Here is a 16,423-nt window from a genome sequence, read left to right as displayed (position 1 = left end):
TAGAGGTCTTTTCCTTGCTAATTTAGCTATTTGGCTAAACCTCCTCTCCCCCCACCCGCACTCCTGTCATTTACTGGACTTCAAATCAGTTCTGTCGATGACTGAGGACTTTGGCGTGTGCCTCAAAGGCTTCCTTTCAAACCCGTGTCCTGCCGTCACCCCAGGGACTTCAGCATCCACATTGGCAACCTGCCCAATATCCTGGCCTCTCAATTCCTGACGCCCTAACTGCCCGTAAACTTTTCTCCAGTGGACCTCAAGCAGTTGCTCATGTAGTTATGCCTCAGATTTTGTTATGCTCCTTGCAATAACCACACCTATAATCCTTTATCTAAGAATCTAGTCTGTGAGCACACAATCCCCATCACATCATCCCTTCTTTAAAAAAAAAAAAAAATGTCCCCACGGGGGCTCTTTGTATTGCTCCCCACCCTTAGCTGACAAGAAATTCATTTCAGCAACTTTCCGCAGGAAAGGCTTTTGCAAGGCGCCTTAGAAGGCCCCCAGAATTGTTGGAAAGTTCCTTTTAGTGGGGAATGGTAACTAGAATGCCAGTATTTATTTAAGCCTTTCTCACCTGGATCCTTTCAATGTCCTTTGAAGATGGTTAAATATTTCCAATTAAAAAGTAATACTTTCTTTGGTGCCACACCCCTCTCCAGCTATCACCCACCTTTTTTACCTCATAGCTAAATTTCTCAGAAGAGTTTGTATATTTAGTTTTACTCCACTTTTTTTTTTTCACATTCCATGAATTCCTCAACCCATCCAATCTGCCTTCTGTCTGATTATTCAAGCAAATTTGCTGTTGCCAATGTACCCACTTACCAGCCTGTTGTTAAATACGTGGACACTTTGAGATTCATCATGCTATACCTCTCACATGTATTGAATGTGGTGGCCATGCCCTCCTTTTTGAAACATTGGCTTCTTTTGGCTTTGTTACTTGGTTTCCCTTTTGCCTACCTAGATGCTATTCCCCTCCATCACCTTTCCAGGTTTACCTTTCTTTAAAAATTTTTTTTAATGTCTATTTATTTTTGAGAGAGAGAGAGAGAGCATGAGCAGGGGTGGGGGCAGAGAGAGAGGGAGGCAGAGAATCTGAAGCAGGCTCTGTGCTGTCAGTGCAAAGACCGACATGGGGCTTGAACTCATGAACCAGGAGATCATGGCCTAAGCCAAAGTTGGACGCTCAACTGACTGAGCCTCCCAAGTGCCCCGCAGGTTTACGTTTCTTAATTCAGCCAGTAAATTTTGATCTTATCATGCTAATACCTTCCTTAGAAAATTGTCTCCACACAGTTTCCATTGTCTCCACCTGTATATAAAGAACTCAAGTTTACATCTTCAGCCGATTCCTATACTTTGAGCTCCAGAGGTGTGTATGCAACTGGTGTTCTGACATCCTTCTTGGGTGTCTCAAGGGCGTCTCACAAGGGACTGGTCCAACACCAGACCCGTCCCCCACCCCGCCATCCCCAGGAAATGTGGTCTTCTAAGTGTCACCTCATTTGGTGCTTAACATCTTAATTTATCTACTTTCTTGACAAAAACATCACACCCAAAACACTCCAGACCTTGGACCTGTCAGTTTCATTACCCAAGTCTTTCTCACACTCATCTGCATCTTTCCGTTCTTTCCATCTCCGTCACCACAGCCATAGACTGAGCAATCATCTCTCTCATCATCACCTCTAGGATAGCCCTACTTTGTATACAAACATCTTCTCCTGCTCCCTTCTGACTCTAAACATGGTAGGTGAAAGGATCTTTACAAATAACAGTTCTAATTGTGGTCACTGCCTCTGTTTAAACGATGCCTAAGGCTTCCCACTGCATTTAGGTTAAAGGCTATGCTGTTCCATGACCCACAAGGCTCTGCATGGTCTGGTTCCCCTTCACTGTTGGGCCTTTTCTCATTCCAGGCATCCCCTCACTTTCTCAGCTGGCCTTCACATTTGCCATATTCCCTTCTGGCCTCAGGACCTTTGCATCTCTATCCCTTTTGTCTAGAATACTCTTTCTTCTCCACTTTGCCTACTTATCTCTTACCCATCTTACACATTTTAACCCTGATATCAGTAAGCACCTTTGCTGATCTCTTTGACCATGACAAATTCTTGTAGATACTCCCAGTGCTTTGTACCTCTCTTGGTGGTACTTGTCATGATTGTTATTTTACATATTTTGTCTGTGTTGGTTTTTCTTTCCTCCTTTTTTGTGATGTAATTAGGCCATGTACCAGGACTGCCATTCGATGCCATCATGCCTGGTATTGTGCCAGTAGACAGATTTTAGTAAATATACATTGAAAGATGGATGAAAGGGGCCATAGTGTCAATAATAATTAGAGAAGGCAAGGTTGGGAGGCCTGTACAGAACTGTTGAATGTAATTCAGGGCTGCCTTGCCTTTGGTTGAAGGAGGACAGGCAACGTGGAAGTAGAACTCAAAGAGCTGGGATTTTTAAAATTTTTTTTTTAACGTTTTTATTTATTTTTGAGACAGAGAGAGACAGAGCATGAACAGGGGAGGGTCAGAGAGAGGGAGACACAGAATCTGAAACAGGCTCCAGGCTCTGAGCTGTCAGCACAGAGCCCGACGTGGGGCTCGAACTCACGGACCACGAGATCGTGACCTGAGCCGAAGTCGGCCGCTTAACCGACTGAGCCACCCAGGCGCCCCAAAGAGCTGGGATTTTTAAATCAAGACGTACTTTTACATCACTAATACTTTATTTTAAAATGGCTAATTGCAGGGGTGCGTGGGTGCCTCAGTCGGTTAAGTGTCCAACTCTTGATTTCAGCTCAGGTCATGATCTCGTGGTTCATGAGATTGAGCCCCACGTCGGGCTCTGCACTGACAGTATGTATTCAGAGCATGCAGTCTCCCTCTCCCTCTCTTTTTCCCCTTCCCCTTCCCCGCTTGCTCTCTCTCTCTCTCTCTCTTTCAAAATGAATAATGAATAAATAAATATGAAGAAAAAAGATTAAAATGGCTAATTGTAATAGCTAAAAAGAATTGATGGGGGTGTGAGGCCACATGGGGTGACTTAGTCAAGTTGAATTCCAGATTTATCCTGAAAATGAGTTTCCTTTATGCTTTCTTTTCCCTTATAGAATGGCAAAATTATTGCAAAGATCATTGGTGCAAATGCCCCACTTGTTAATCAAAAAATTATTAATTTGATTGATGAGGAGAGGAAAATTGAAGCAGGTGAAATGGTTCGCCCTCAGGTAATACTTTAGATTACTATTTTATTTAAAAAAAATTTTTTTTTAATGTTTATTTTTGACAGAGAGACAGAGCATGAGTGGGGGAGGGGCAGAGAGCGAGGGAGACACAGAATCTGAAGCAGGCTCCAGGCTCTGAGCTGTCAGCACAGAGCCCGACGTGGGGCTCCAACTCACGGACTGAGATCGTGACCTGAGCTGAAGTTGGTGCTTAACTGACTGAGCCACCCAGGCACCTGCGCCCTTTTTTTTTTTTTTTTTTTTTTTAAATATTTGTCTCAGGTATTTTTTAGTTTCTCTTTTGATTTCTTCTTTGACCCATTGGTTGTTCAGTAACATGTTTAATCTCCACAGATATGTGAATTTTCCACTTTTCTTTTTATAGTTGGTTTCTAGTTTCCTATTATTGTGGTGAGAAAAGACGCTTGATATGGCTTAGCATATGATCTATCCTGGGGAATGTTCCATGTACACTTGAGAAGAATGTATATTCTGCTGCTTTTGAATGGAATGTGTTGAAAATATTAAGTCCATCTGGTTTAACATATAGTTTAAGTCCAGTGTCTTCTCACTGATTTTCTGTACGGATGGTTTATCCATTGCCGGGTGTGCTGAACCCACGAACGCTAGCTCTGCTGGCTGCCAGAACCAGGCTATAAAAGGATGTGTTCTTTTGGGGTGGGGTGCCAGGTGTGTGCTCAAGCCATGTTCATGTGGATATCAGCCACCTGGATCCAGGCAGAGAGAAAGTACAAAGATGGCGCCTGCTGGCCTCCCTGGTCTCCAGAAAGGATTGCAGTCAGCTGCTAGTTCTGTGTTAGTTTAGGAGCTTGACTCCCAGGCTACAGCTTTCAAGAGTGTCAAATAGGCTTCTTTCAGAGAAAAATTGGGCAGGTCATTGAGCTGCTGGTACCCTGAGCCTTGATAGGATGGCCACACCCCGTTCTTACTGGCCTGTTAAGAACTGTTTGTTTACCGTGACCCCCTGGGACTCATGGACACAAGTCCCAGTTGGCTTTCAGAGCCAGGCATTTTGGGGACCTGTCTCTCAGTTGGAAGTCTTAAAATCTGGGGCATTATATGTGGAGTCCAAACCCTTCACTCCTCAGGGAGATGCTGGTTGTTCCCTCCCAATGGTGTGTCCCTGTGGTGGGGGTGAAGTTTATGGTCGAGTTGTATATCAACCTCTCCTACCCATTTCAATATGGTTTTTTCCCCCCTCATTTACCAGATGGGTAGGAGTTGCTCAGGCTTTCTCTGGGTTTCTTTCAGAGGAAATTTGTTTGTATATAGCTGTAGATTTGGCGTGTTTATGGGAGGAGGTAAGTTCAGGAGCCTTCTATGTTGGCATCTTGAATGGGAATCTCAAGAAATATTGTGAGAGAGTTACAAACAATAAGACGAGGCTTAAAAACATTGAGTCATTTCCCCAGAAACAGGCAGCCAGTAGATGGTGAAACCAGAATTTCATGTCAGGCAGAGTGACTCCTGAATATAAACTCCTAATGGCTTAATTCTATCCAGTTTTCTCTATGTGTGCTCTGTTTTGCGTTTGTATTGTTGTTGGTCTGATTGTTGTCACAGGATGATATCCTGTTTTAACTAATAGCAGTGTGAATGTAAGAAGTGTATTAATATATTTATTTTTATTATTCCATTTTGTTGACTGCTTTTGCTATTTAGCTTTCTTATCTAATTGTCTGGTCTAGCACAACCCTGTCTGATAGTAATAAAGTGCAAGTCATGTTGTGAGCCACATCCATGATTGAAAATATGCTACTAGTCACACTGAAAACAACAGAAAAGAAAGAAGTGAAATTACAAATTTTAAATCCTGTGTATTAAAAAGATTTCCACTTAAGGATGTACTCAATATAAAAATAAGGTATTCTACAATCATTTTTTTTTCATATTAAATCTTTGGAATGTGCTGTGTAGTTTTCACTTATGGCACATCTTAATTTGGACTAATTTCACTTCAAGGCTGAAATAATCTTATGTGGTTAGTGGCTGCCCTACTGGCCAGCATACGTTCAGCAACTATAAAGTCAGATCAATCTGAAGTTATAGCTGGCATGATTATCTGATTCCTGATTATAGTAAGAACAAATGCTTCCAGTATAGTCATTTCCATACATTTGGGGGTCTTTATTTCATTGAGACTCTGACATTATGCATTCTCTTGCCAAAAAATGTATATATGTAAATGTCTATACCTTTCCAGTAGTTAAAACAGAATCACAGAAGCACTTTAAGGGATTCTCAAAAAATTAAGGCACCCCATCCCCATCCTTCCTAGTTTTTTACCCTATGGTAGAAAATTGGCTGTTGTTTTGAGCAGTAAAATTTTTTTTTTTTATAAGTTAAGGAGGTATTTTTGCTGTTGCTAGTTTACCAAGAGTAATGGTCAGGATTAGATCTAGAAACTCATCAAATGCCCTTTTGATCTATAACATGATAATTGTGTATTAATCGCTTTCTTACTTATTAATCTCTGCTTCTTTCTTATTTTATTCCTTGTGTTCTTCTTAAATTTTAAGGTTTTTTGGTTGTTGATCATTTTCCAAACAGCATATATGCATGATTTCTGATAGCCTTCCCACCCCAATCATTTTCAACATTCCTTATTTTATTTTAGTGGGAAGATCAGGAAAAGTAGTGTTAGATAAATGCAGGCACATTCCCACTTTACCTTCTATCCCTTGGATTATAGATATTTATTAGAAAAAAAATTTCTAAAAATTCTTTTCCTATCATATTAAAATATAACTTCGACTTGCATTTCTCTTCCACAGTATCATGAAATTGTGTTTGTGGACTCAGATGCGGAAGATGGTGAGGAATCACCCTATGAAAGTGCTGGTGAGTAAATTTCCTTCAAAGTAATGGCAAGGGATTCATGTACATGGATGCTCATTAAGGCACTACTTGCAAGAACAAAAAGCTGGTCGTGACATCAATGTCATTGGTAAGGGACTGGTAGGCTAATATGAGATTCCGCTATTAAAAAGCAAACTTTTTTGTTCCTCTTGCCTTTCCTTTGGTCTCTGTTTCTGAAGCCTTTCTGAGGTTACCCGGGACCGGGCATTCCTGTCCCCTGTGACTAACTAGACAGCAGCTTCCTCTTATTTAATCCTTCATCATCTTCCAGAACCTCATGAAAACAATTTCTTCCTCAATGACCCACACACCGGTTTACTTTCCAGTTAACGATCTCGTGTGTGGATTGTCTGTGTAGGTGTGTGAGTGTGTGTTCATACCTTGGAGCAGAGACAAACAGCATGCTCAGCGAGCTATTATGCACTAAAAACTCATCAGAAGAGTGTGTAGAGGGGCGCCTGGGTGGCTCAGTCGGTTAAGCGTCCGACTTCAGCTCAGGTCACGATCTCATGGTCCGTGAGTTTGAGCCCCACATCAGGCTCTGGGCTGATGGCTCAGAGCCTGGAGCCTGCTTCTGATTCTGTGTCTCTCTCTCTCCCTGCCTCTCCCCATTCATGCTCTGTCTCTCTCTGTCTCAAAAATAAATAAAAACATTAAAAAAAAAATTTAAAAAAAAATTAAAAGAAAAAAAAGAAGAGTGTGTAGATAAATGTGGATAATTCTGTAGATGGTCAAATCCATCAGTGTGTAATTTTGCTTGCATTGTAGCTCTACTCATCAGTGATACTGAGCTGGATGGATCATGGGTGTGATTTTAACCCATTGTATTAAAATAACTAGTGCCCACCTAACTTTTTTTTTTTTCTTTTTGCCTCTGGACCACCAATTGTTGTGAATGTTTGTCCTGCATGCAAAGATAGGAGCTGCACTTTGGTTCTAAGCAGAAACTCTTTGGTAGTTGGAATGCTGTAATAAGAGCAAAGCTGTCAATGGACGCACATGCACTGGACATTAACAGTTCACATTTCATTTATTTTTTTTTTTAATGTTTATTTATTTTTGAGAGAGGGGGAGAGAGAGCATAAGTGGAGGAGGGGCAGAGAGAGAGAGGGAGACACAGAATCCGAAGCAGGCTCCAGGCTCTGAGCTGTCAACGCAGAGCCCGATGTGGGGCTCGAACTCATGAACTGTGAGATCATGACCCGAGCTGAGGTTGGACGCTTAACGGACTGAGCCACTCAGGCACTCCATATTTTACATTTCTAATTGCCAAATCCTTCATTATCTAGACTTTGTGTCAAGAAAATGAAATTCTTCTATTTTTTTTCCCTAGAGCAACTATACAGTATTGCTATTATCAAGCCCGATGCTGTGATTGCTAGAAAATCTTTAGAAATTAAAAAAAAAGTAAGTGATATTTTCCAACCTTACTTTAAATTAATTGCAGCATAACAACCTCTTAATTGTCAATTTAGAGACAAGCTTACTGTTTAGAGTAAAATAGAACATAACAAATTTCTGGTGCTAGTTATCTTTAAAGGCTCTGAATGTATTGTCTTTACCAAGGCTGGGCCTATTCAAGCATCTTTATTTAAATAACTCTGCTCTACCAGTGTCCAATATTAATGATAAAAATTATAGCCCTCATATTGGATGATAACACATGTTCTTCCCGTTTAGTTATTAGCAACACAAACTTGTTATAAGCTCACATTGGTTTGTTTTGTTTCCTGTATGTTGTGACAAATGCAGGGTCCTTTTTAGATACATGGGAGTGTAAGGAAGCATTTATTGTTTTGCTTTAGAGCCAAAATAAATTTTTTAAGAGGAAAATCGCATTCTTTTTTTTATTAAAAAAAATTTTTTTTTAATGTTTATTTATTTTTGAGACAGAGAGAGACAGAGCATGAACGGGGGAGGGGCAGAGAGAGAGGGAGACACAGAATCTGAAACAGGCCCCGGGCTCCGAGCTGTCAGCACAGAGCCCGACGCGGGGCTTGAACTCACAGACTGTGAGATCATGACCCGAGCTGAAGTCTGATGCTCAACCGGCTGAGCCACCCATGCGCCCCGAAAATTGCATTCTAATCCAAAGGTCAGCAGATGTATAGGGCCAGAGAGTAACCGTTTCAGGTTTGTGGGGCATATGATCTCTGTCACCACTGCTTAACTGCCATCGCATTGAGAAAGCAGCAATAAGCAGGATGTATACAAATGGGAGTGGCTGCACTCCAACAGGCTTTATTTCCAAAACGAGGCAGTACTTTGCTGACTCCTTAACAATGACTTGGCGTTGAAACAGCGTCAGTAAATTGAAATTTGAAAGAATGTTGTCTGTGAAATAGAGGGTGTCACCTAGGGAGCTATCAGGAGGGATTGGAGGTCTCCTGATGAACTTCCCATCATGCATTCTTTCTTTAGCTACAGCAGTGTTCTCGTTGACTGAACTACACTAAAGTAGATGGTCCATGATCATAGTATTTATGGTCTCTTCCATTTGTGAGTTGATTTAAGTCATATCACTCTCTAAGGGTAGCCCTTTCCTTCCAGATTTTGGTGTGTATGTTAGGGGGGCACAAAACTGTACCCCAATCCCCCATATGTTTCTTACACTTGATAAAGTTTTAAGAAATAATATCACAATGCAATGATTTACTCTTCCTTATTCGAATGTGTTTGAATAGCTAGGACACAGTAACGATTTTTCAAGATTCTATAATTCTTTTTAAGTTGGGGCAGTACAATTAATCATAAGTTCATCTTGATCTTTTTATTGTTTTGACATAGTAAATAACATTTCAGATATGTAAATTACAAGTATCTCCTAAATACCTCACCTCTGTGGAATACAGTAAAGGGCTAATAACAAACAGGACAAAAAAATCTAAAGAGTGCTTTGACAGGGAGAGAGCCAAACCATAAGAGACTCTTAAAAACTGAGAATAAACTGAGGGTTGATGGGGAGTGGGAGGGGGGTGTGGGTGATGGGCACTGAGGAGGGCACCTATTGGGAGGAGCACTGCATGTTGTATGGAAACCAATTTGACCACAAATTTCATGTTAAAAAAAAAAGAATGTTTTGAATAGAAAGAAAATGAGCACACTCTATTTTTCAATTAGGGTAAAGGAGAAGTTATCGAGTTTAAATATTTCTTGGATTTTATTTTCTGTTGTCAGACTCTAAGTAATGTAACAAAGACATGATTTGAATATTTAGAAGTTACTCAAATGGGACAGTCAGAAGAGGGTTCAGAAAGATGTAAGTAATGCTCTGCCATATCAACGAGACAAATGAAAGCAGAACAAGTACCGTGTTGACTTTTATTTTATTTTATTTTATTTTACTTATTTTATTTATTTATTTTAAAACACTTTTAAAAACATTTGTTTTTTAACATGTATTTATTTTTGAGAGAGCATGAACTGGGGAGGGGCAGAGAGAAACACAGAATCTGAAGCAGGCTGGCTCCAGGCTCTGAGCTGTCAACGCAAAGTCCAACGTGGGGCTTGAACACACAAATCACGAGATCATGACCTGAGCCAAAGTTGAACCCTTAACCCACTGAGCCACCCAGGTGCCCCCGGTGTTGACTTTTATAATAGAAGCAAAAGGTACCTGGTGCTGGATACTCCCAGGTCAAAAAGAGCTCAAATTATTGGTGTTGTTTGATGTCATTCCTGAGTTGCTTTGAACCCGGATTATACTTATATTTCATCATTTAGTACCTCATTAGATTTGTCTTATTTGTCTCAAAACTTCTCTTTGTTTCATTTTACCATACTTGAGTGGCACACAAACTGGATTTATCATTAATTTAAGGGTTTTTTTAATGATAAATCACGACTAAATGTTAAATTCTATCCTTCCCCATCATTTGGATAGTTCTTTTTTTTTGCTATAAACTAGACTAGATTATGAGTTAAAGCCTCAACAAAGGAAGGCCTTTTAAAAAATGTTAAAACGATTTTGAAGATAGATGGTTAAAAAAATGCTTATTAATTTATGTCTTTATGAATGATTCAGAACACGGTATTTTCCCTTGAAATTTAGTTAGTTCTTTCACATTTTGGGGAAAGTCACTTAAATAATAGAAATACTGTGGAGTCTCTGGTTCAAGCCTTAAAAACTGAAATATAGGAGGCCTGAAAAGGGCCTTCTTTGTTCATGTATTTTTAAGCCTCTTCAAACCTAGTGCCTTATGGATCGTATTGAAGTATTTTACCTGAAAACTCATTCAAATCTGTTAAGCACAGGAAACAAATGTCCTTGACTTGTTTTACATGTGGTCCCATAACACGTCTGGATCTGACCTTCCTCTCTACTGGAAGATTCTCGAGGCAGGATTTGTCATAGAAATAGAGGATAAGAGAGTGCTCACTGAACAGCAAGTAAGGGACTTCTACAGTCGAATAGCAGACCAGGTAAGAAAATTAGAAAAAAAAAAAAAAGCCACTGTGTTTTCAAATACAGTGTATATTTTGAATCCATATTTTATTTTTATTTTTATTAAAAATTTTTTTTTTATTGTTTATTTATTTTTGACAGAGAGAGAGAGACAGAGCATGAGTGGGAGGTGGGGAGGTGGGGTGGGCAGAGAGAGAGAGAGAGAGACAAGAATCCGAAGCAGGCTCCAGGCTCCGAGCTGTCAGCACAGAGGCCGACACGGGGCTCGAACTCACAGGCTGCGAGATCATGACCTGAGCCGAAGTAGGACGCTCAACCGCTTGAGCCACTCAGGTGCCCCTGAGTCCTTATTTTAGAAAAACAAACGGATAAGTCTAACTAGCCAAATAAGCTTCTCTTGTCCTGTTGGTGTCCATATCGTGGTAATGCCAAAGAAGGCAGTGATGCAGTCTCCAGTAGAAACAGTGGCAGCTGAGCGAAAGCAGATGGTCCAATTGTATTTTGTTGGAGTGAAGACCTATTTAACTTATGTCCTCTCAGACTTTCTGCATTGGCCTCTGGAAGTGAATAGCCAGGACTTTCCGATAGATTTTTATCCCAGGTTGAAGGCTCCTTGTCATAAAGGCTCACAGGGAAGCTTTAATCCTTTCATTATCTGAAAGCCTGTGTCTGGAGCTATTTTCTCTTTTGCCTAGGGGAGTATTAAGAAAGACAGTGCTGTGTTCGAGAAAGTTCAGTGATTTAGGGGTCAGAAGACATAGCTTCCAGAAATGTACTGTCCAATATGGTAGCCATTAGCTACTTGTGGCCGTTTGAATTTAAATTCATTAAAACCAAATCAAATAAAAAATTCAGAGTCTCAGTTGCAAGTGCTCAGTAGCTGCATGTGGCTACCTATGTTGGAGAGCACAGAATGTGTTTTGTCATCAGAGAAAGCTCTAGTGAACAGCACTTTGTCAGCTGGCTGTGACACTCCAACCATCTCTCTTGGCCCCAGGAAAAGGTTGGACCGGGTGCCTCAGTATCACCTGGGAGCTTTTGAGAAAATCTAATTCTAAAGCCCCATCCTAAACCTACTGAATCATGAACTCTGGGATTGGACTTTCCAAATCTGTGTTTCAGCAAGCCCCGTCAGATGATCTGGAAGCATCCTGAAGTTCGAGAATGGTTATTAGATCATCTTTAAGATCAATCCCTGTTAGCTGTGAACCTTTATCCTTCAAAGATGTGTTTGTTAGCAGTGGGCTTATAAAGAGAACACTCCCTTGCCCTGTGATCATGAAGGGGAGGATGTTGCTTGAGTTGGGTGGTGGCTGCCATTTTTGTCGATCCATATCAGAAGCCTGAAGTAGGTAGTTTATCCTCTTATTTTGTAGCCTGACTTTGAAGATTTTGTCCTTTTTATGACAAATGGCCTGAGCCATATTCTAGTGATATCTCAAGGAAATGAAGAACAGCCTGTCTGGGAAGAAACTGAACCCAATCCCGAGACTGAAACTAAAGTGTATGAGGATAATCACCATGAGGTGGCCCCACCTACGCTGAGGAAGGAGAAGCGGTACAGGTAACTCGAGACCATTTACATTGTATGAAGACGTAGTGAAGCGTAGTGTCCAAATACCTCAAACACATTTTGAGGTACACATTTAGAACACACATTTTTACGTTGGAACCACAAGTATTTCTTCCAGTCAGTCTAAAAAAGTGTATATTCGGCAAAGCTGGGATTTCCCTGAAAGTGTATGTCAAGAGGATTACAGTCTACGTTTGTCTTTCTAAAGCTGGGCACACCAGTGTGGCCTCCCAACCTGGGGCCCCAGGGATAGATTGGGACCATGTGTAATCCCTGCCAGGTCTATCTTTTCTGCTGTCTCCCCACATTCACTCCCACTTGCTCCGGGTCCTAAAGACATCAGATGTACTCTCCCCTCTTACTTTCAGCAGTTGGTTATGAATTGCTAAGAACTGAATGGTTGTATGTTTTCACTGATGGGTTTTTAAATAGTTGAAAATGAATGTAATATATACAGTCCCGGTTTCATGCACTGGCGTTTGTGCCTTTTATTCCCCCGAAGACTCAGAAAGTCCACCCAAGAGTCATTGGAACTATGTCTGAAAGAAAGGTGGGTGAGAGTCTCTGAGTCTTGAGATTTCATCATGTGGCTGGACAGAGCATCTTCACTGCATTTTCTGGCCAGGAATCTCCAGAACTTTCCTTGTTGTCCTATTAATGTGTGCAGTAGCTTTTCTTGACTAGCTACATCTGCTGGTTCCTACCGATGCTTTTTAGGTAGCAGGAACTAATGTCATTCGTTGCAAGTTTTGAGTGGGATAGAGGGACTTATAGGTAAGTTGGCTGCTGACAAAGAGCTTTGTAAACAGTAGTACTTACTTTCACAGTTTTAACAGGGAATGATGGTCAGTGGTCAGAGGGAAGGTTTGGTGGGGAGAGTTGTGCTCAAAAAGATACCAGGCTTCATACCAGGACTTCTGAGCCATTAAAAAATGTCCTGTGAAACCCTCATTGTTAGCAGCTGGCATAAAAGAAGTCAGTATTCCACTGGTGCCATTGTTCTGGGGCAAGTCTGTGTCACATCTGACTTTGGAAAGCAGTTGTCTCCAAACGTTCGATACCGGCATAATCAGATGAACAATTTAGGCAATTGGCAGGGTGGGCATGGAGTGAGATGTGTTAATCTTGCTTTGGCAAAGTCTGCGGTATTTCCTTTCTGAACTTAGAGACTCCGTTTGCGTTTGGCCCGTCGTTACTCTGAGCAGTGGCCACCAGTAGGCAGCATGGAGTGGTGGGGTTCAAGTTCGTTTGTCTGGGAATCTGTTTTCACAGCTTTTGTTCTGGAGGCAGAGCATAACAGGGGCTGTGTACAGCTGCTGTCATCTTTTTTTTTTTTTTTAATGTTTATTTATTTTTGAGAGAGAGAGAGAGAGGGAGAGAGCACAAACAAGGGAGGGGCAGAGAGAGAGGGAGGCACAGAATCTGAAGCAGGATCCAGGCTCTAAGCTGTTAGCATAGAGCCCGATGCGGGGCTCAAATTCATGAACCGGAATATCATGACCTGAGCTGAAGCTGGATGCTTAACTAACTGAGCCACCCAGGTGCCCTGCTACTTTCATCTTTTAAGTAAATCTAAAACCTAAAGGATAAAGAACTAAAACTCTCATGAATGATGTACCCATTTGTTCACTGTTTTTCTTTATGGCCGCCCTTCCCCCACCTCAAAGCCTCCTCACCTTCCTCTATGGGTATTGGGAGAAGGGAGTACTGGTGGGTGAGGAAGAAGGGAAATTAAAAGCAGGACAATTAGACTGGGAGTGGTAGGTGCCTCCTTCTGTGAACGTGAACAGAGCGCCCTGTCTTTGTTGGAGTGTTTGCCCAATGGAGAAAAACTCACATGTGGACCCACATGGTTTGGGAGAACTTTCTTCGTGTTGTCAGTTGCCCACTGGACCCCATCGCTGGCCGGGAGGAGGGAGTAGGAATCAGGAAAATGGTTCAGGCATCCATGGTTTTCATCCACATTCCAAATTTGTTCATGATGACTTCTGATTATGGCACGTATATTATCTGTTTACACGTCTGTCTCCTTAATCAGTATATTAAGAATGCAAAGGTCAGAGTCCTTTATCTCTGCTTTCTTGTCATTCTACAGAAGAGGAAGGGCATGGTTCTATTAGCTACATTGTCCAGAGTCATATAAGTAGTTCCTGGCCATCTTCACTAATTCATTCACTCCTGCCTTCCTTCCTTCCTTCACTCATTTATTCTGTTATGCATCCTTCCTTTATGTAGTATTTATTAAAGTCCTGCTATGTGCTAAGTCTTGGGGATACAGAGATGGGTGAAAATTAAACGATCTCTAAAGTCTCTTTTGCTCTAAATCCTTATGACTGAGTAAAGATGATAGTTCCGACCTCCTATAATATATTGCATTTCTCTGGCCACACAAAGTGTCTATTGTATTCTTAGTAACCTATTTATCTCCTATACATGACATAGCTTGTAGAGAGCAGGTTTTTCTTTTATAAAACTCTCATTTAAATTAAAGATAATAGGTACAATTTCTAAAATAATCTTTAAAAGTATTTCTTGGATCAGAGCAGTCTGAATACTATACCCCTACTATCTATTCCCATCTCCAGACCTTTCTTGCCTCTCAGGAATCAAAGGGAACCTGTACTAATAAGCATCTGGCCACAGGTGAGGCCTGGAGCTCTGTGTACAGAACGAAAGAGAAGGGGAGGGGACAGGTCACAGGGGACAAGAATCTGGAGAAAACCACCAGCCTTGGGAAGAACAAACACAGACTTGTGACTTCCCGGGACCAGGTTGACACTGAACTTCACTGAGCCTTCCTGACCTTCTGAAAGCCCAAGATGGAGCTGAGTGGGATTACTGAAATGCCCTGCCTTTGAGGACCAGCTCCATAATGGCTCTTACCAGAGGAACAACAACCTGCTCGCTGGTAGCCTAGAGGTCATTCTGGCCTTTCAGCCATAGGGTTTCCATCACCTAAGACACTCAAAACCAGGTGTAAGCCCCCATAAACAAACCAAGAAAAATGACTGTCTACCAAGGGGAGCCTAGTGGCCAAAGGAAGATCTACACAAACACCAGAACAGAAGCCCAGTGAAAAAGAACTACTAAGGATAGAAAAATCCTCAAATAAAATAATAGTAATAGGAGTTATCATCATAGTAATACTTGCGATCCAAGTGCTACATACACATAAAAAGAGACTTTCCCATTTGAACTATAAAATAAATTATGATTTGAACTCTGAATTCAGTCTGATAGTCATTTGAGACTCGGTTTAATGCCTTGGAAAATCAGATACAAGAAGTAGCTCAAAGGACAGAAAAAAAATGAGACAGACTTCATGAGAGCAGACCAGAAACAACGTGGAGAATGTACTGGAAAGATCAATGTGCTAATAAGAGAGATTCCATACAGAAAAGAAAGAACAGATGAACAAGCTATAACTCAACGAATAATAGGGAAAAAATTTCCTGAAACGAAGAAACACATGCATTTGCCGACTGAAAGGGTTTATGGTGGCCCAGTCTTGACTGATGCAGAGAAACACAGATACGGGAATATCCTGGGAAGACACACTATATGTCATTTCCAGAGACAAAGAACAGCCCGTGGTGTACTTAGGATGTCCAAAACCCCAAGCAGATAATTTCCTTAACACCCCTCTCCTCTATATGACAATATTATTTTTATTTTTGTAAAAATTTTAAAGGATTTTTCTGAGAGGGAGAGAGTGTGAATGAGTGGGGGGAGGGGCAGAGGGAGAGGGAGAGAGAAGCTCAAGAAGGTTCCACCAGCATGGAGCCCGACAGAGGGCTGGATCTCACAACCGTGAGATGACAACCTGAACGGAAATCAAGAGTCAGGCGCTCAACTGCCTGAGCCACCCAGGCGGCCCATGACAATATTATTTTTAGTACTAGCTATTGAGCAAGACAATAATAGCCAGAAAAAAAACCCATAAATAGTGAAAATTGTCCTTTACAAAATTTTGTGTATATATGAACATAGAAGCAAAAAGTAAAAAATGAATATTATAATATCAAAAATGAAACAATAGATTAATACTGTTTAATTATATTAATATGTTTTCTTAGAAAGGAAAACATTTGCATACTTATATATATTAGTCTATCACAGAAACAAAGTGCAATTTTTGTTTGCAAGCCTTAAGTTTTGATGATTTGCTAGTGACATTCTCAAAATTGATCTTCACTGGATGTCAATAGAGATACGTAAAATTCCTGTTTCCTGATAAATTCCAGAAATTGCAATCTGCCAATAGCTCTTTATTTTAGAATTGATTCTTATATGCAGAGTAGAAGCTAGAGCACACTATTTATTAAATGTAAAT

The 16,423-nt window shown here is 40.9% G+C and overlaps 1 protein-coding gene across 5 annotated transcripts in view; it reads left to right on the top strand.

Moving 5' to 3' along the window:
- Window positions 1–16,423, top strand: part of NME8 (NME/NM23 family member 8) — a 54,299-nt gene that overhangs the window by 9,081 nt on the left and 28,795 nt on the right. For 4 of the 5 annotated variants that reach the window (XM_049641320.1, XM_049641323.1, XM_049641322.1 and 1 more), the window contains exons 6-10: window positions 3,119–3,235; window positions 6,028–6,094; window positions 7,446–7,519; window positions 10,442–10,534; window positions 11,894–12,081. In XM_049641320.1, the coding sequence (XP_049497277.1) occupies window positions 3,119–3,235; window positions 6,028–6,094; window positions 7,446–7,519; window positions 10,442–10,534; window positions 11,894–12,081 (539 nt within the window). The remainder of the gene's footprint in view (window positions 1–3,118; window positions 3,236–6,027; window positions 6,095–7,445; window positions 7,520–10,441; window positions 10,535–11,893; window positions 12,082–16,423) is intronic. The other variant, XM_049641324.1, reaches the window with a different exon arrangement.

This window comes from Panthera uncia, chromosome A2 (genome assembly GCF_023721935.1).
Source record: "Panthera uncia isolate 11264 chromosome A2, Puncia_PCG_1.0, whole genome shotgun sequence".
NCBI classification, from domain to species: domain Eukaryota; kingdom Metazoa; phylum Chordata; class Mammalia; order Carnivora; family Felidae; genus Panthera; species Panthera uncia.
Note: the sequence above shows the minus strand (reverse complement) of the source record. Positions and strands in the feature narration are given on the sequence as shown.